Here is a 21,368-nt window from a genome sequence, read left to right as displayed (position 1 = left end):
AATTTGCTGGTATCTGACAGTGTTTGATTTACAAATAGGCAATTTCACATGCATCAACCTAATAATTATGGGTGAATTAAACTGTTACCATACTAGGATTTTACTTGAAAGGTCTTCCCATCCAAAAACAAATGCCTGTTGTTTTATTAGGCATTTGTTGTTTAGTCAATCAGAAATACCTTTGAAAGCCTGCTTTGTGCCGGCCGTGTGTTAAGGTCTTATGGTTATGCCCATGAATAAAATATACCAGTTCTCTGGTTTGGGGGAATCTACAGTCTAATGAGGGAAATAGGCAATTAACTAACCATTTGGAATAAAGTTGCATGAGGGTTATAGAAAAGAAGATACATACTGTTGTGCAGCAAATGACAAGGACTTCTCATCTAAGGGTTCAAAAAGTTCTCTTGTTCAGAATTATCCAGGGAGGGGGATTGTGGTGGTAGGAGAGGGGGGCATGTGTGCATGGCATGTGTGATGTTAAAAGTCAAGGGGAAAAGCATGTTCTCAAGGGTGATAAAGAGCTTGGCAGTTTCAGAGTGTGAAAGTTGGTAAAGTCAGAGAAGGTAGGTAGGAGCCAGATCTTAGAAAGCTTAAATAAGGCATATTTAATATCTCAGGCAATAGGAAGTCATTTTAAGTAGGCAAATCATATATTCAGGTTTGGAAGGCAGTATGCAAAGTGATTTAGTGTGTCCATCTAAAGGTAGATTATCTTGATTCAAATCCTAGTTTTCAGGCCATTGACACTGGGCAATTTACAATTAAACCTTTTGTTTCCTATGTGTAAAATATGATAATAATAGTATCTTATTTGTAGAGTAGTTAGAATAGCTTAGATAATGCATGAAAACACTTAGTACAATTCATAGCCCCTGGTAAGTATAAATTAACCACTTAGTTATTGTTATTATTTATATTATCATTGAGTTAGAATGGAGTAAGATTAATTGCAGCAAAACCTAGTAATTCAGGCAAGAGATAATTGTTACTTGGTTTGTTATTGTTATTATTTGTATTATTGAGTTAGAATGGAATAAGATAAATTGCAGCAAAACCTGTTAGCAATTCATGCAAGAGATAATTGTCACTTGGTTTGTTTCAGTGGCAGAAGGGATAGAGAAAGAGGTAACTTCTTGAGAGAAATTTCACAGGTAGAAAGAATCCTTGGCACTTGGTGATTGAATGAATGTGCGAGATGAGGGAGAGGGAGGGGAATTAAATTGGGTTTGGAATGACATCGATATAAATACACCCACATCAGCTGAACTAAAATAATTAAATAAATCAACATTTAAAGCTCATTTTTACTAAATAATAAGTGATAGATAATGCCCAGAAGTGAATCTTATGAATTTGAATCACTGGAGGAAAAGACAATAAAAATACACATTTCTAATTAACTAAAAATTGTCATAATTTGACACTCCCAATTAGCTGAAAATTGTCATCACTTATGACATCACCTGAAGAGCCACAATAAAATCCTAATTTGCCTTGTGTTAAGTAAGCACAAACAAGATTGTATATTCTAAGATACAAAGCTAGTTTGTACCATGAAACTTCCTGCAATTTTCAAACCTGGGTGGAAGTGGGTGCATTTTCTTGTCCATCTTTTGTTTGTATATTTGTGTACCACTTCTCAGCAAACTAGAAGCAAGTAATGGCATCTCAAAACCATAGGATAGTGTCAAATACAGGAACAATGTAATTCCTCTTTGTGTGTGCTGTTTCTGCAATATTCAGAGTAGATGGGATTTTCTTTATTTTTTCTCTTGAAAACCTAATTTTTGTTTGTTGTTTTGGTCACGTTTCTTAAAATAGATCCATATTTAGTGAATCATGAGAGAAAATTAATGCTAAATATGTAGCCTTCTAGCTAGAACTTCTTGTGCTGAATTATGATTCCTCAGTTGTCACGCACTGTTAACACACTTTCATTCTTTAACATTGCTCTTTGTTCTATGGGAAATGCTACAAGAAAGTAGGAATTTCCTCTCACCATTACCCCTCTGGCAGTGTGTTTCAATCTAATTCCTGGCTTGCTGTCTGTCCTGCTTACTACCTCTTCTCCTTACTAGCAGTCTAAATTCTGCTTCATCTACTAAGAGGGGGATTCCAGACAGACGAGGAAACAGCCTTCAAACGCTGCCCTGCAGGCATATTAAGTTATTCCCCCACTGTGCTGTCTGGAAATCAGGGAGCACCTCTCTGGCAATGAATTCTAATGAGCTGCTAAAGATGCCGGAGTGTGTGCGCACACAGGCGTTTTCTTTCCCCTCCCCCGCCTCTTCCTTTTCCCAAGCCCCTCTTCTCCCTATTTCCCCTCCTACTCCTTTATCCCCTCCCTCTGTGTCTCATTTCTGCAGTAAACGGGGCTGAGGCACATTCCTGCTTTGCAAGGCTTTCTGTTAAGGTGTTCTGTGGCTTTTGTTTGGATCGCAGCATGCTGAATTACAGGTAATACTCTGAAATTGAGCTAGACAGATCAATGCTGTTGAAATTTTTCTAAGAGGCAAAATATTACATTGGAATCAATGAAGAAAATAAGTTATCTTGGCTAATTTTATTCATGGTAATTAAATTCTATAAGCAGATTCCTCTTCTCCCCCGAAAAGCTTAAATGAAAGGAAATGGGGTTAGATTGATCTGACTTGCGATTGATTTTGTTTTATGTTGATCATGAAAGCTTGCTGTTGCTGCGCCTCCCCTGTAGAGTAAGGACCAATTATGTGGGGTGCTACTGAGGGTAGCCGTGAATAGTTGTACTGGGTGGGGTGGGATAGAGTGGGAGGGGTGATACCAGCTCGAGCTAGCCAGGTTCTTGATTAGGGCATTGGATGCAAAATGTAAAACGCTCTTTCCTTTTCTTCTATCAGCTGTTCAGAGGAGACTCATTACAACTCCTGCTGAAGTCCTAATCTTCCTCCCTTCCCTTCTGCCCCTACCCCGTACCCTCATTGGCCTGAAGACATTGTACAGAGTTTGCCTTACTCCCCTGGTGCTATGTGTATGGTAAACCTGGTACTATGGCCGCATCTCGGACTGGCCAGACAACTGCTGCTGGTTCTCCCTATTCCAAGAAGGATTTAAAGGGGAATTGCACTGCAGGCAATGCATCAGAGCAGCAGCATCGGGAGCTTGGGGACTAAGGCTCCTCGGGCATTATTACAGACACACAGAGCTGACCGCAATGACAGCAGCTGCTCCTTTGAACTGTTGGCAGCAGCCAAGCGGCAGCATGAAGTGAGAGATCACTCCTGAGCTCAAGATGAACTCTACCTTGGATGGTAATCAGAGCAGCCACCCTTTTTGCCTCTTGGCATTTGGCTATTTGGAAACTGTCAATTTTTGCCTTTTGGAAGTATTAATTATTGTCTTTCTAACTGTGTTGATTATTTCTGGCAACATTATTGTGATTTTTGTATTTCATTGTGCACCTTTGTTGAACCACCATACTACAAGTTATTTTATCCAGACTATGGCATATGCTGACCTCTTGGTTGGGGTAAGCTGCCTGGTCCCTTCTTTATCACTCCTCCACTACCCGCTTCCAGTAGAGGAGTCCTTGACTTGCCAGGTATTTGGTTTTGTAGTATCAGTTCTGAAGAGTGTCTCCATGGCCTCTCTGGCCTGTATCAGCATCGATAGATATATTGCCATCACTAAGCCTCTAACCTATAATACCCTGGTTACGCCCTGGAGACTGCGTCTGTGTATTTTCCTGATTTGGCTATACTCCACCCTGGTCTTCCTGCCTTCCTTTTTCCACTGGGGCAAACCTGGATATCATGGAGATGTGTTTCAGTGGTGTGCGGAGTCCTGGCACACCGACCCCTACTTCACCCTGTTCATCGTGATGATGTTATATGCCCCAGCAGCCCTCATTGTGTGCTTCACCTATTTCAACATCTTCCGCATCTGCCAACAGCACACAAAGGAAATCAGCGAAAGGCAAGCCCGCTTCAGCAGCCAGAGTGGGGAGACTGGGGAGGTGCAGGCCTGTCCTGATAAGCGCTATGCCATGGTCCTGTTCCGAATTACTAGTGTATTTTACATCCTCTGGTTGCCATACATCATCTACTTCTTACTGGAGAGCTCCACTGGCCACAGCAACCGCTTCGCATCCTTCTTGACCACCTGGCTTGCTATTAGTAATAGTTTCTGCAACTGTGTCATTTATAGTCTTTCCAACAGTGTCTTCCAAAGGGGACTAAAGCGCCTCTCAGGGGCCATGTGTACTTCTTGTGCGAGTCAGATGATAGCTAAGGACCCTTACACAGTTAGGAGCAAAGGCCCCCTTAATGGATTTCATGTCTGAAGTGGTTCAGATATTGGGTCACTGTGTTGTGTGTGTGTGTGTGTGTGTGTGTGTGTGTGTGTGTGTGTGTGTTTCCTTTTTATCTTTTTGTATTTCTAGTTCACTGGGAAATATGGGACAAAATAGTTTGACTCTAAGCAATAGTTAACAAATGATCCATCCAAAATACCTTTTAAGTTTGCAGAAATGATTTTTTTTAATGCTTTCGAATGAGAAGAATCAGGACCATGAAGATAAATTGCTCTTCGTTCCTATTTCCATAATGTCATGGAAATGACTGTATTTAATTCTCAGACTTAAAATGAATAAAGCCATATCTAACACCTCTCTCCAGCTGGCATGACTGAACCTGGGTGTGAAAAGCGTCAGCATTTTTAAAAGTCATCATTTTCTTGTTGCTTTTCTGGGTTCTTTCCAGCTGTTTGAGCTTCATGTACAATTGATTTCTTTTAACAGGAAATATTAAAATACAGTGATGAATTAACAGGGTTTTAAAATTTTCTTTACCTCTGTCAAAGTGTAACTACCCTGCAGGTTTCCACACTGTCATTCAGAAAGTCAAATGTTTTATGTCTTATTCTCTTGAGAGAATTCTCAATACAGTGAATAATGTGAAAACTTAAACATTAATTTAAAATTTGGGGGGACTTCCCTGGCGGTTCAGTGGTTAAGACTTTGCCTTCCAATGCAGGGGGTGTGGGTTCAGTCCCTGGTTGAGGAGCTAATATCCCACATGTCTCATTGCCAAGAAACCAAAAAACATAAAAGAGAAGCAATATTGTAACAAATTCAGTAAAGACTTAAAAAAAAAAATGGTCCACATCAAAAAAAAAATCTTAAAAAATAAATTTAAAAAAATAATAAAATTTTTGCATTGAACCATGAAGCAAAAGTGCAGTCAAATCATATAATTTATAGAAAAACTAAGCTGTATTTTATGCCATGCTTCACTGAGACCTAAACAAATATGTATACTGAAAGTGATTGTGTTGTAGTATTTTTGCCCAAGCCTTTGTGTATGTGTGTATTGAGAATATTTGAATTGAGTTAGATTTCTCTTTTACAGCAAAATGCATTTAAATAAGCTGAAAAATAATTAAATGATAGGCTGATGGCTGCCATTTTTATAATGGTGAAAATACATTGAAAAGTGTCTTTAGTCTTCTCTGCTCTTTTTAGCTAGAGACTTTCTGAAATACTAGAATATCAGGAAGAAAGGTCCTAGGCAACTGAGTCAGAAAATACAATGTACATTTAGCTAGTTCATTTTTAAAATAGGAGGGGTTGATTGAGATGGTCTCTTTGTGGTTAAATGGTATCATCTAATAAAGTAGTAACTAATTCTTTTTAAAAGCGTTCTTTCAGTTAGTGTTAAGGAATCCATATTTGAATGAGAGAAGGAGAAATTCTGATTCTCTATTGCTATTCTCTTTCTGGAAAAAAAAATCCTTGGAATACTGTTCCTTTCCTAAATAGGCTTTTTTTTTTTTTTTTAAGCCAAAGTACTAGCAAAATCTGTAGAATTATTAATTGAGAGTGCTGTGTATCTGTATGTAGAGTGATGTTTTGTTCCTAAAAGTAATTATGTTTAGAGCGAGAGGTTTATTTTTCTAAAAGGAGAGAAGGATTTCCCAGCAGCTCCAAGCATGAAAGTATTTCCTCTGCTCTTCTACTGGTTTTAATGTTTTAGAAGTCTTCAGGGAACTTGTATGTGATCTCTGCCTTTGGCTAGATGTTGTAATCTGAATGTGACAGTGGTGTTCAGTGAGATTGAAGATAGAAGAAAACCAAGGGAAATGTGGATTTTTGAGTCCAGGGAAGGACATAGATATTTATAAAACAGGCAGATATGCTTTGGTTTTCCATCATCATATTAGAAAACCTCCTACCCCCTTTTAAAATAAAAGATGGCATTCTTATGATTTTAGGTTTTAGAGATTGATTGGATTTTAACCTCAAATGTATTCTACTTAAACATTTTTATTTTAAGAGAACAAGTATGAATATAAGCATTTAAACTTCAGATTCTGAGTTCTTCCCAAAAGCTTGCTTGCTCTTTATATTTAGTATTAGAAAATTTGATTCTAAGTTGTTTCAAAATTTAGAACTCATATTGGAATTGCACGTTATGTTAGCAGTGGCTTTGTTAAGTTGCCATTTGAAGTAGAAAACCTTTTCTGTTAGATTCTGAAAAAAAGCTGTATACAATTCCCCTTTATTTAAGTGGCACAGATCTAAGAAGACAAAATTCCCTTTTTTTCATATGTATCAGAGAATGTAACCTGTCCAGATTTGCACAGTTTGCTTGTCAATTTTTAGTTCAGATATGGGACTCATGAAGATTAATTTTTATGGAAAACTGATGTTAAATCAGTAGATTTTTTGTGTGTGTGGGGGTACTGAGCCCTTTTAATTTTTTCTTGCAGTAGGGTTCCATTTTAGAGAAAACAAAAGTTTTTGGAAAAGATTTTGTGGGAATGTTACGGAAATGAGGAAATCTCTGTTTAATTTTCTGGAAATGGCTAATCAAGCTGAGCTTTCAATGACTGGAAGGCAACAACTCTTTTAATAAGAGCTTTTGTTAGTAGATTTTTATATTTTTGCCCTAGTACCAAATTTAGATGCCAGAGGGTTTTTTTATTGGTTTTTTTTTTCACGTTAGAACCTCTCAGCCTAAAACTAAAGTAGGAACTAAGTAGATATAGTAACTTTAAAGAAAAATAAAGCATTCCTCCCCAGCTGATACTTAATATCAGATGTCTTTCCAGTTTATCTTGTAGTCATTGGACTTTATAAACTCTAACGTTTCTTCCAGGTATCAATTCTATTCTCATATTTCATTGTCTGTACTGCTTTAAAATTTTTGTTTTCTTGTGGTGTGTGTATCCTGGGGAGAAGGGTTGTGTTTGAATGCAATCATACAATCTTCTGTGGCTGGGGGCAGTTTCTGTGTGGTGCATTTGGAGAGTTTGTATTTAAGTAACCTTTTCATCCTTGCATATTTAGTGCAACATTTAATGACGTTTTATTTAAATACCAATCTGACTAGTTCAGAATGAGAAAAAGTATATTTTTAGAGTCAGTTACCTTAGGCTTTGACAAGACAGCCCATTTAACTTTATATAGTATATGGCTGATATCAGAGGAAGCATAAGCTTTTGGTGACTGTGTTGAAATTATTTCACAGTAAATTTTAAAATAAGACTATAGTAATTGTTATATTTGTAATTAGTTGTGTTTTTATACAATGATTTCAGTGAAGGTGTGTTTTTTTCCTCTTAGAGCGGAAAAGCAATTACAAAAGGACAAGTGCTCCACTTTAATGAAAGAATTATCTTTCACCAGAATGGATATTTGAATTTTTCATGGACCTGTTGGCTTTAACCCTAAATTCCATTTTGGAAAGAGTTTTATTTAAGGTTTATTGCTGGATAAATATGTTTTTTGAGCCTTTTATAGTGGCTTTTCCTTTTTACTTGAATAATGGTCTCAGTATTTTAAGGATTGGGAAAACTTGAATTTTTGTACTATTAAATGCATTTACTGTTCACCTCTTTGAACTTGAAAATGAAGCAACAGGGTTACAAGTTCCCAGATGGTAGAGTGATTTCTGGGAGTTTCCTCAGCTTTGCAGGTTTGATTAAAACATCTGCCTTTGATGGCTTTGTAGGAATTTTACTGACTGTGTTTTTGAATCATAAAAGATTTGTGAAATAAATTATTGGCAAACCAGAATTTCTTGCTATATGAGGAAATTTGGGGAAGTTTAAGGATGGGGGAGAATCATGGAACTATAAACTTTTTTTAAAGTCTTCATAAGTCATTATTTGTGTTGATTTTTGCATAATTTTTCCATTTCAGGTTACTAAATATTTTATATTAAATGTACATATTATTAACGTATTTTGCAGACCCAAGGAATATTCTAGACATTTCTTATGGCTGTAAATGAGTCACTTGGCTTTTCTTCAAAATTTGGATGATAACGGAATCATGATATGTAAAATGAACTTTGAACTGCGAATCTAGGTTTCTGTTACTAATTAACTCGTTTTGTAAGGGCTGGTCGCTTCTCTAAGCACTTAATTTCTTCTATTTATAATAATCCTTTCATCCTTCACAGGGTTACTTTGAGGATTGAATTAGATAACGGATGTAAGAGAACTTTGTAATATGTAAAGTGCTTTGAAAATAAAAATGATTACTGTTATTTGTATCTGCCATAGCTTTACATCTAAGGAAGCTGCATATAATGTGGCGCTCCCCCCCATAAGATCTTTGAAGGTCAATGCTAGGTGACTATTCCATGCTACTTAGCAATCCCAAAATAACAGTAACTTTAAATTCAACATAAAATTGTTACATTTACTCTCTTTACTTGTTTCCAAAGTCTCTAAAGGCAGGGACAATGTCTCTTCATACCTTTAACCCCCAAATCTAACATAGGACCTGGCTTAGAGCAGAAGTTTTAGTAAGTTTTACGGAGTTAATGAATGAGCCTTTCTAATTATTACTTCTAGTCACTATTATTACTTCTAGTCATTATAGAGCAGTGATGTTCAAAGGGTAGTCCAAAGCCCATAAGCAGTTTTTCATTTGATCAAAGCCATTCTAGACTGTATATAATAAATATCTCTTTTTAGTACCAAGAGACTACTGTGGGAATGTGTGTGCTTTATATGCTAGGTAACTTTACTCCTGGAAACTGTAGCCTTGGCCCAGGGAACTTCAGGCAGTGCTGTCAAACTGCCAATTTCTCACAGCATGGGTAAGATCTTGGCTCTAGATGCAGATAAGATAGGCTGTAAAAATCAGTCACTATGAAAGAGGAGCAATAGAATAGGATAGCTTGGTGAAAGAAATGGCTCTAATTCTTTGGTTTTGCTTTTTCTTTCAGTCTTTACCACTTTTCTAGCTCTATCTTCCCTTTCTTTCTTTTCTTAACACACTGTTGGTCATGTATTCAGAGTGAAGTGCTTATCATACTGCTATAGGGTATGGAAAATTGTATTATGCAATAACTGGCTTTTTGGAAAAGTTTAAGAAGCAATCAGGAAGCGCTTATGTAGCAAGCTCTACTAGATGCCAGGTAGTATAGCTAGCTGGCCTCAGAGATTTAAAGAAGGATCACATGATTCCTTTCTTATGGAACTTTATAGTTTTCAGATGTTTCATATGGAAAAATTCTGTGATCTGTCTTTCAAAAAGCTTCACAGAGTGACTTTATCAGGAGGAATTTACCAAGGCCTACTGGTGGGACAGTTGGCACACCATGGGTCTGTTTCTTGGGTGGGTTCATTATGCCAGTATATAAAATCATAATGTCACTTCATTAGTTTAAAATAAGAAATCATTGCTGGCAATAGGGAGCAGTCTTTCTCTATTGGTAGATCTTCATGGGAAGCCAAACCATATTCAGAATGTTGCTTAGTGAGGATGGAATCTCAGAATATGGTTCTGTAATGTGAAAATTTACTGGTATAAGACTGAGCCTGATGTTCCATCTCTGAAATCAGAAAACCTGGTCATTGGGATCCTAATAAAAGTTGAAATCATCTGTGCTTCCAGTACTGACCAACCTACCTTCTAATTGACATATTATTTCTTTAAATTAACTTCTTTTGTTACTTTTAGTAAAATTCCTTGCGAGTTTTAACAGTCTTACAAGCTTGCTAACTCATTCTCTCTCTTTTTGGTGGTTTTATATATCACTTTTACCATGAAACATTGTTTTCTGATGTAGTATTCAAAGGGTGGCCTTACTACTTTGTTAGTTTGGGGAAGCAACTCATCTTGGTTTTCATGGAGTGAATATATACTGTGTAGTTGGAAAAGCAAGATATATGAAAATACCTATAAAAATTAACAGTATCAGTCAGGTAATTAGAATAGAGACATTAAATTTTTGAAAGTCAGATCATCCACAAAGGAGATAGGGAGGGACATTTGAGCTGTAGAAGACCTTAGAGATCATTTGGTCTGATTCTCTCTTTTTATAGTCAGGAAACCAGTCCAGTGGCCACACAGCCATTTATGATAATACCCAGACTTCCTACTTCCTAATCTATCATCCATTCCTATTATATCTTGTTGCTTTTGCAGAGGAGTGGGAGTTTGCCTTCACTCAGCCAAGTCCTGAATAAGACTTAAATAGGCTGATATGAGGTGTTTGTTCTTGTGTGTGTAATTTTAGGTGTAGAAAGCATTATGGGCAATGATATAAATGTTAACTGAGGCATGTTATGTTTCAGAAGAATTTTATAAACTTTGTCCTGTTTAATCCTTCTGATGCTCTGTGAGCTAGTGACTATTATTAACCTCATTAAAAAGATGAGAAAACTGAGATTGAGTTGCCAGAGACAAACAGTTAATAAGTGGAAGATCTGGGATTCAAACCCAGGTCTTTCTGACTTCAGAGCCTACATTCTTACCTCACGTAATTCTCACGGAAACCTATCAGGCAGTTTTTAAATTTTTTTTATAACTCTGTTTTACAGGTGAGGAAACTTAGGCTTAGAGAGATTAAGAAACTTTTGTCAATATATCAACTAACTCCCATACTTGGAAAATATGTGACAGACTTCCTACTAAATATAGCAGATTTAGTATGCATATTTATTTCTGTTAACTCCACTATAAAGAATGACAAAAGTATAATACATATGGACAAAGAGAAGAGCAGAGCTGATGGCAGATGAATGAAGCTGACAAAATTTGGGGTTATGGAAACCCAGTGGACAAGTGGTAACTGACTCAGCAGAATTGACAAAGCTGAATTTGGGGGAGGGGCAGAGAGGATCTGCCAGTAAACCCAGTAAATATGTGGGAATTAGACTTCTGATATGCCTCTCAGACAGAGAGTAGTATGAAGCTGAAAACTGAAGAATTGTTAGAAAGTTTATTGAAGGCACGTTTAGATACCGTCACTCATCCCCCCACCCCCACACTCCTCCACTGTACACCACCTTGATCCCCATCCCAAGTTGGCCCTAGCAGACCACTGGTTTTTCACCATCCCAGTAGAAGATGGGAGACTTACTCTTTGGAGTTTGAACCACAGGCGTTCTGGATGCCAGGCATAGCTGAGAATGGGACTGAGACACCTTGTTGAAAACAAGAGTATCAAGAGAAAGTCTGCTTATTAAATAATCAGTTTCCCTTTCCCACTACACTCCCAGAATGCTCTTAGCCTTAAACCTTCTAAGCAGGAGATAAGAGGAGTCTAGTTTGGGGGCCAGTATCTAAGGGCTCTCAGTTCCGACAGTCCCTGCCCAGTCACGTTAAGTTGATGCCCATCAGTCAGCGAATCCTACCCATGCATATAGAGCTTCCAATTAGTTTTTTGTTCCTTATCTTTTAATATCAACAGTTAACCAGAGAAAGTCTTATGAATAGACTTGAGAAAATGTATTATGAATGCACAGAGCCCAAAACAAATCAGAGGGAACAGAAACAAGTCATAGAAGAAAACTTCAAAAAAAAAACCCCAGTATTTGTAACTAATATTTTCAGAGAAGATTTTGCATCCATTAAGGAAAAAAGGATGCCATAAAAAAAAAAAAAACAGAGAACAAGAAAGCTTTTGAGATTAAAAATATAATCAGACATTTTTAAAAATTAGAAAAGTTGGAAGATAAAATTGAGGTAGAGCAGATAGTGAAACAAAAGACAATAAAGGAGGTAAAAAGCAAGACAATTAGAGGCATGATCAAGGAGGCCCAATGTCTGAATAACATGATTTTCAGAAACAGAATAGAGAAAAAGAATGGAGAAATTCTCAGATATCACAAGAGAAGTTTATAGAACTGAAGGATATGAGTTTCCATAATGAAAAGGACCAATCAGCTTAGTGTAATAAAAAGACTTTGTGATGGCAAATCATAAAATTTCAGAACACTGGAGATAAAGAAAAACCTAAAAGCTTCTTGGTCTGGAATAGGGATGGGATAGTAGAAGCATCCTAAGTACAGAGATCTGAATAGCATTGTACTTTCTACCACAACGAAGCAAGAAGGTAATTAGGAATAAATTCAAACTTAAGAAGTGATTTTTTTATTAAAATTTTATTTATTTATTATTGGCTGCGTTGGGTCTTTGTTACTGTGCACGGGCTTTCTCTAGTGGCGAGCAGGGGCTTCTCTTGTTTTGGAGCACAGGCTCTAGGCGTGTGGGCTTCAGTAGTTGTGGCATGCGGGCTCAGTAGTTGTGGCACACGGGCTCAGTAGTTGTGGCATGCAGGCTCTAGAGCACAGCCTCAGTAGTTGTGGTGCACGGGCTTAGTTGCTCCGCGGCATGTGGGATCTTCCCGGACCGGGGCTCAAACCCTTTTCCCCTGCATTGGCAGGCAGATTCCTAACCACTGCGCCAACAGGGAAGTCCCAGAAGTGATTTTTAACCTAGAATTTTATGCCCAGTCAAACTTTCATTCAAATGTGAGGATAAAACCCATTTTGAGATATGTGAGGTCTCAAAATATTTACCCATCTTACAAATATAGATACATAGAACACTGAGGGAAAGAAAATTTGCAATTAGTAACTTCAGAAAAAATAGAAGATGAAAGAAGGAAATCTAATCATGATATACTCTGTGATTCAGTTATGAGAAATACAGATTTAGCCAAAAATTGTAGCAAAATTAATTTGAGAGTCATGATGAGGGGAAGGGGGAAGTATGTTTGGAGGGTAGGTGGGGTTGGGACTGTAATAGAGCTACAGTATCATCTCCCATACAAGAAAGTCTTAAAAAAAAAAAAGAAAAGCCAGAAAGTAGCAATTTATGCATTTTGTTCAGAACTAGGAAGGAAACACAAACAGCTAAAAAAGATGAAAATTGTTGCCCTTTGGGCAGCAGGGAATAGGGTGGGAGGTATAAGGGGTCTGCTGTTTTTCTTTGTACGCTTCGTATGGTTTGACCTTTACAACTGCGTAGGTGTATTATTTTTTATGGAAAGCATAGACCACGTTTAGATAAAGGCAGATAAATTTTAACATTGATAGGAGGAAACCAGGAAGTGTAGGTTTAGAACATATTACTGAAGTAGAACATGAGGGCGTGATAGCACACTGTATTTACCTATGGCCTTGTACAGAGCAATTTTCTATTTATCATCTCATTTCATCCTCCTAGGAAAACAGGCAAAAGGGATGTTATCCCTCTTTGACAATTGTGGAAGCTGAGTTTTGAGGCTGTAAGACCTTTTTGATTCCTAGTCTACTACTACTATGCCTCATAAGTATGTTTGAATCTTTCTGGATTTTTTTAATTTTGTTTTTTACCAAGAGAAGACAGCAGATATTAGAAAGCATCTTCTTTGACATCATGGGAAGGAATACATGAAAACAAATGTGTGTATGTATCTATGTATATGATGAGTATGTGTGTACTGGTATACAAGTATCTATAATGTAAGATCTGGCATTCTGAGATCACAAGAGGCACGCAGATTACTGTGTGGTAGTCATAGGTAAGGAAATGTGTGTTAGATTTCCTTAGAAGGCAGTGTATGAGGTGGGCTGAGCTCTGGGTAGAGTAAGATTTCTGTAGTCTTATCTCCTCCCACCCGTTGAATGAGATTGGCATAAAATATTCAGCTGGACAGGATTAAAGGAACCCAAAGGGCCAACAGACAAAAGACCCTAATAAAGTGACCTACAATTATCAAACAATCTATGACATGAGAAGCCTTTAGCAAATTAAAAAGTATGTCTTTATGATAAATTGCCTTGATTGTAGTCACTTAATGCTTTATTGGAGTGTTACAAAAAGATTGTATTGGCTTTGAATAAAATATGAAAGAGTCTTTTCAAAGTAAAACTTTAAATTGTGCATCTTAGCTTTCAATAAACATTTGTTGAATTGAATTAGCAAGACAGTATTTTGGGGAGAAAGCAAAAGTTACAGCATTAAATAGCATGATATATTTTTGAAAATTCTTCCAGAAAGACTGGGGAAACCCTCACTGCCAAAGCTGTTTATTTATATCTAGACCAAAAAAAAAAAAAAAAAAATCCATTTGAGGGTCTCTGTCTTCATTGGCCCCTGGGGAGCAGAATCTGACTTAAAAGCCTTTTTCATTTAAAAAAATTCTCCTTCATGACATGATATTTGTAGGAATTAAAAGCATTCCTACTTAGATTATGTTAACATCATGTATAGTTAGCAGTCATTGTACTAAAGATACATGTGTAGCCTACCGAGCGCAGGAAATAAAACAAAATTTAGATCCTAGTTCTGACAGTTGATTAGATAATTTAATCTGTCAGAACTTCAGAAGGATACTAATCTTTAAGCGAAGATGACTCTGATATTATAGGAGTCAATTCAAGATCAGATGCATGTTGCATTAATGTAAAACTCTTTACATTGTTAACTGTATTTACTTTATACTCTTAGATCACTGTTTTTCTGAGATAAAAAAAGAAGATAGTGAAAAGAGCATGGATTTTGGAATCTCTGGCCCTTGGTTTTCCACTCTGTAAAATGGGATTTTATCCCCTTGTTACGATTATTGTGAAAATGTGATACTGTCACATCTTAAGTATATAGAATTGTGCATGGTGGCATCATAGAAGCTCAGTAGAAGACTGTTGCTGTTATTTCCTTGTCACACAGAGTCAGAATCTCCCAGTAACTTCCAGTGCCTGATGTAAATACCCTCAGAGGAAAGGCCCTGGGTGAACGTGGAGGGGCTTGGTGAGCCTCTTTCTCTCAGGGATCATAAACCTAAAGTTCTGCCTTGATGGCTTACTTCATCATGTTACTGATGTTTTATGTATTTTGTCCTGCTTTTATTGTATGTTCCACAGGAGGATTAGTCCTATACAATTCTCAGACACTAAGATACATATATTTAGATGTACTTTATTAGTCCTATACAATTCTCAGACATTAAGATACATATATTTAGTCATTGGGGGTTACAGTAAGCTTTAATAGGTTAGAGATGGAAAGGAAATTTGGGACTGAAGTGGTAAAGAGGTATCACTTTAATTGAACCTTAAAAATGAGTTATATTAGGAAAAAAGTAAAACTGTGACAAAGGATGTTTTAAGCTTCGAAGGCCTCAGTGAAGATGGGCCATTTATATACTTTATCCATGTAATATGTAGTGATAAAAAGTATGTGCTTGAGAGGCAGGCAGACCTAGTTTTGAATCCTAGCCCTGACACTTACTAGCTGTGAGACCTAGGACAAGGTTCATTATCCCTCTTAGTTTCTGTTGCCTTAACTAATAGTACTATCTCATACAAGTATTGTAAGGCTTAATTAATGAGCTATTGCATGTAAAGCTCTTAGCACAGTTGCTTGGTCTGCAGTAAGCATTCAGTACATGTTAGCAGGTGCTGTTAGCTTCCTTGTGAATAGGGCAATATGGATGAACCAGAGGTTTCAATTTGAGGTGTAATGGAGTAAGGTCAGAAAGATAAATTGGGGCTACCTGATCTGGAATAAAAGGCTAAGGGATTTGACTCTAATTAGGAATTGTAGATGGACTTAAGGTTTTTGAGTAGGTGAATAACATAAATATAAAATCCTAAAGTGACAGAGCTGGAAGATCCCTTAGAGTTCAGTCCTTTCTCAAATGGGGAAAGGGAGACCCAGAGTAGTGACAAAGTAAATTAGTTGCAGAACTGGGACTAGAATCCCGGCCTTAGACCTCCCTTAGACTCAATCATGACACCAAAATAAGTCCAAAGGATTGTTCAGCCTTTCAGTCACTTGATTGGTCAAGTGCTTAGAAAATGTGCATTGCCAGCAGGTTCAGAAAAAAAGAAACAAGTGTTCAGATTTTGATGTGGATGAAATAAAATAAATAGTCTTTCCATTGGTACTTTCAACCAAACAAATTAAGATTTGAAAAATCTTAATTAGTTAGAAAGTTTTCTTGATCAGTGGCAGTCACCTCAGAAAGGGGAAGTAAAAATACATGAAATGCGTGGTTCTAGAATGCCTTCGTTGGTATTTATATTATTTGTACTGCTAGTGAGATTGGAGGGTGAAGTTGTTTTGTTTTTTTTTGCGGTACGCGGGCGTCTCACTGTTGTGGCCTCTCCCGTTGTGGAGCACAGGCTCCGGACGCGCAGGCCCAGCGGCCATGGCTTACGGACCCAGCTGTTCTACGGCATGTGGGATCTTCCCGGACCGGGGCACGAACCCATGTCCCCTGCATCGGCAGACGGACTCTCAACCACTGCGCCACCAGGGAAGCCCCGAGGGTGAAGTTTTTGCTTAAATAAAATTGAAGATCATTGCTTATCCAGTACCTTTTAAAGTTGCTATTACCCAGGAATTTTAAATACAAAAACATAAAAAGAATTTAATTCCAGGTTGGCTCTTACTACCTATCTAATAAGCCATTACCACATAGATACTAACAGACCTTGGTTGGTATGATACCTATGTGCCATTAAGTTTTTAGGTTAATAGAGAAAGATCTAACTAATTATATAGCTTTATACATTAATGATAGAATAAGATAACTTTTAAATCTTTAAATAATTGTTTCTTGATAATTGTTTCTTAAGATTAGCTCTTTGGTAGGAAAATTAAAATCTTAAACATGATTTTCTTATATATTGGGGCTCTAGGAAATATCATTTTTGCCTGAAAGCTATATAAATAGATATAATTAAAATAAACATTGAAGCCTAGGTCATATACCTATAGTCTGTGAATATGTTTATGAATGCAGACCTCTTACAGAATTCTAAATGCAGTTCAGCAGTTCACTGATGGAGATGTTTGTGACTAATAGCATTCAAACACAGCTTCTCATATAGATTATTTTGTTAACTATATAAAAGAGAACTATAGAGCTTAAAGTCATTTCAATATAACTAGTCATTTTACAGCTGCTTTGTATTTTTGCTACTTAACAGGCATACTTAAACCTTTGACTTAAGACTTGTTATTTTCAGAAGAAACTAGCTTTTTAAAGAAAAACTGAATATTTGCTAAGCATTCTGAAACATTCATAAACATTTTCTTAGAAATCATAATTTGATTGATTTGGTTATATAAAAATATAGCTTGGGGGGCTTCCCTGGTGGCGCAGTGGTTGGGAGTCCGCCTGCCGATGCAGGGGATATGGGTTCGTGCCCCGGTCCGGGAAGATCCCACATGCCACGGAGCGGCTGGGCCCGTGAACCATGGCTGCTGAGCCTGCGCGTCCGGAGCCTGTGCTCTGCAACGGGAGAGGCCACAACAGTGAGAGGGCTGAGTACCGCAAAAAAAAAAAAAAAAAAAAAAAAAAATAAAAAAAAAATCACTTGGGGAATGGGTCTTGATTTTGTGTGTGTGTGTGTGTGTGTGTGTGTGTGTGTGTGTGTTGTATTATGAGAGTGGGTGATTTTGAGAAGATTTTATAAGGGTATTTGATATGTAGTTTTGCTCAGTAATGTAAATAATACAATTGAAATAAGTATTTGGAATTCATCACAGTTATCAGAAACATATTTGGAATATGACTTTGTATGTAATAATTTTGGGTCTTCTAATTTAGATGACTCATAAATTACCTCCTCAACACCTTTTTACTCAAAATGACATTTTTTGTTTCACTTTGGTCAGATAAAAATTCTTGAGTATTTCCTGCTTCTTGGACCTCTCCATGATGGAGTACTGTGAATGAGAATCAACAATAGCAAAGCAGGAAAAGATTGACGGTGTAGTTAGCAGTTGTGCCTTATCTATACATGATTTGGGACAGTTTTGCCAAACATTGAATAATTTTCCTGTGGGAAACTTGAGCCCTAAAAGGAAATGAACATAGCTAAAAGGCTGCATATCACATGGGACTTCGATTTATTTTTAGAATGGCACTATAATGCCATATTTGGATTGAAACAATGTGATAGCCGTACCTTATTTTATTAAAAAGCTGTGTTTTCTGAAGAAGCCATTTAATTTTCTATTACATTGTGTATATAGACTCAACATAATAAGTATATAACTGTTCAGCTGATAACCATGCTAAATGTTTTAAAGTTAGCGGCGCTTATTTGGCAAACATTTCTGGAGGCTGCTTTTGGAGTCTGCTTTCTGCAATAAAAGATTCTTTGGCAGTTCATTGATTATAGAATATAGTTGTCTTTTTGTTGTGCATGTTTGGGGCAAGTTGCTTTCTTACTGGAAGGGAAAAAAGAGTAAAGAAGGATTAGTAGCATTGGGTGTTGGTATAGTTAATTGATTGTCTTGAAATAGCAGAGGTCTTTACTAAATGAGTCAGTGATAATAGAGAAACCCAAATGGATTTTTGCCCCTGAGAAATGATTTTTTTTTTAAGATAATCAGCAAAGATATTTCATTCTGAGCTCCTAGAATGTTTTGGTTAGCACAGTTCATAGGTTTTAAAAAACAGTCATTGTACCATTTATATTTTGTGTCAGCTTTTCTGCTACCTGATTTATCTTTATAGTTTTATTTGGTTAAAATAAATTGATACAATGGCTTTCTGAATTGGATACTCTCTAAAATTGCAGATCCCTCACAGTAGTTCACTAAGTTTCAAATATGGGAAAATCTGCCAAGTACACATTTTGCCCTTTGGCTTCTCTCCCAAGGTTGGAAATAGGCCAACATCATAAATCTCAAGTCTGATGGGAAAGAGCTGTCACTGATGGCAAGGCCTTATGCTACCTGCCTTCCATGCAGTATTTAATTTGCTTCTCATAAACTCTTCAAGGCAGTGACCATTGCATAACTTTTACAGATAGGGATATTAAGGCTCAGACCAGGGATATTAAGGCTCAGACCAGTTAAGTGACTTATCCAAGGTCATACAATTAGAAGTAGGGGAGGCAGTTTTCAGACACAGAACTGCCTGACCCTAGAGTCAGTGTTCTAACTATCACATTGTGTTCTATTACATCGTGTGACCTCGGTAGAGCACCTAAAATCCGTCTTCTCTATTCTTTGTCAGAAGTCCAGCTCCAGTCTTCACATAGTTGTAGCCAGATTCTGCAGTGCCTTCAGTTACTTCCATGTTTATGGAAATTTAGTTACAGTTTGTTCTGTGTTTGATGTGTTTGGAATGGAAATTTTAAAACATTAATTACTGAATACAGTAGTAATTGCTGAATACAGTGTTTCATTTATTTAAATATTAAAGATTAGTTTCTTGTCTCCCATTGGTCGAGCTTTTAAAGTCTTTTATTAAATGTTATTCAATGGCAGTTTTACTAGAATTACGATTTTTGCCTATAAGAGCAAATCACCAGGATAAATTTACAAAGTAATATCTACCCACAAATCCAGTTTATACTAAAATTCCTGCTATTGCATTGGTATAGAATAACAGCACTGCAAGTTGAAAGAAAACTGATTTGAAGATCAGTGGTACTAGTTACATAGGGACAAGTAAAATTATGTTTGCATGACTATACATTTTTATGTTCTTGAAATCTGAATCTAAGGCAGAAATGTTTTGCGCTGTCAGTGTGAAATGAGCCCATCAACCAGACACTTAGTTCTAGAATTCTTGCTGATTGAACTATGAAATGCTATTGAAGGGCTTTAATTTGTTTTATACAAATACACTGTACTTCATTACTAAGGTATTGAGGTACCTTATTAGAATATTTACAATTCAGAAAAGTAGGAAAATGTAAATAAGAAAGAGATTTGGAAAATAGAGATAGAACAGGAAGATAATACACAGATACACAGGCCATGACCTCCTGTATTGTTTAAGATTGGGCTGCAAATTTGGTTGTGAGGGTTCTGGAGGCCAAAACAAAAATGGACATTTAATCATTGTCCATGGGGGAAAAAATAGCCATATTGCTTTAGAAGAAACAGAATTTCTGATAAGGACACTGAGTAATGTGGTAGGAGGTGTCCTCACCACCACGAGATACAAGATTTCTATGGCAATTTTTTTTAAATAGTGTCTCAAAACATGCCAGTAGCACAGTTTCATGAAGGCGGTTCTTTGAGAGGCCAGGATATTGTAGTCTAACAATACATCTATCAAGTGGTCAACCCTAATCAAAGAATAAAACCATAATAATTTAAAATATTACATATTTTATTTTAAAACCTGAAATGATTAGGATACATGTTGGAGGCCACCTAGCATTTAGGGAAAATGCCTTTTCTTTGAATAATTTACAAAAGGGCCACATGTTGAGACTTTTTTCACTTTGTTTTTATGTTTAAGAGTATCATATATTTCTCTGTGTAATTAGAGCTTTAGCGATTTCTGCTTTTTCATAAACACTGAATAGCCTTCATATGAGTAAAAGGAGGAAGCACATTTTCAAAGTCTGTATCATGTTGATTTTATTTGTAAGAGTCTAGAAGACAAAAGCATTTTTTCATATATTAGGAATTATAAATGCCATTCACTACTGATAAGAGAATTTCTTCACTTTTATAGTATGTTTATTTGGGTTAAGAATGTGAACTAGAAAGCTGAACCAGTTGGGTTCCAGTCCCAGCTCCTCACTTTGCTTGCCAGGTGATTTAACTTCTTTCCTCTTTTGCCAAATGGGGGACATAATAGAGCCCACCTCAGGGGGTTGTTGTTAACACAGGTAGAGCTATATGATATATCCATATATAAGGTGCTTAGAACAATGAGTACAGATCCTTGTTCGCTCTAGTTATTATGGCTTAAATAATTATTTTTAAGTCTGTAAAGGTGAGTTTGTCAATAGGAAGTAAGTGGCTCTGAACCTTATATGTATCATATATCCCCTGAGAATTCATTTATTCAGAAAGTATTTATTGAGTTCCTGCCATTTGTCAGGTACTCTTCTAGGTGCTGGAGATGCATGTGAACAAAACAGAAATCTCTGCCCTCATGAAGCTTCACATTCTAGTGAATCTGTTAAAATCTAAGAATGTTCTTCTTAGAAAAATAACACACAAAACTTTGCAGTCAGTGTCAGAGAATTTATGGTAAACCTTAAATCTGTTTATTAAATCTCAGGCTAAGAATACCTTACATACCTTCTTTTTATTTTGTCAGAATTCCTGTGAGGCATTCCTTAAGATGGCTACAGTATTTGATTTTAAAAGACAGAGCTATTTTTTAAGCGACAAA

The 21,368-nt window shown here is 36.7% G+C and overlaps 2 protein-coding genes across 4 annotated transcripts in view; both read left to right on the top strand.

Annotated features, from left to right (window-relative positions):
• The window catches only part of RABGAP1 (RAB GTPase activating protein 1), a 170,955-nt gene that overhangs the window by 87,568 nt on the left and 62,019 nt on the right, over positions 1-21,368 (top strand). The window lies entirely within an intron of this gene.
• GPR21 (G protein-coupled receptor 21) lies at positions 1,364-11,865 on the top strand. The gene has a single exon (XM_027104937.1). The coding sequence runs from the start codon at positions 3,269-3,271 to the stop codon at positions 4,316-4,318; it is 1,050 nt and encodes a 349-aa protein (XP_026960738.1). The 5' UTR covers positions 1,364-3,268; the 3' UTR covers positions 4,319-11,865.

The sequence above is a fragment of the Aethalodelphis obliquidens genome, unplaced genomic scaffold (assembly GCF_003676395.1).
Source record: "Aethalodelphis obliquidens isolate GAN/ISIS:26980383/991018 unplaced genomic scaffold, ASM367639v1 scaffold7, whole genome shotgun sequence".
NCBI lineage: Eukaryota > Metazoa > Chordata > Mammalia > Artiodactyla > Delphinidae > Aethalodelphis > Aethalodelphis obliquidens.
The sequence above is the reverse complement of the archived record's forward strand: the minus strand, read 5'-3'. Positions and strand labels throughout refer to the sequence as shown.

Coding starts and splice junctions, on each gene's coding strand:
- GPR21 (XM_027104937.1), top strand. CDS start 3,269: ATGAACTCTACCTTGGATGGTAATCAGAGCAGCCACCCTTTTTGCCTC.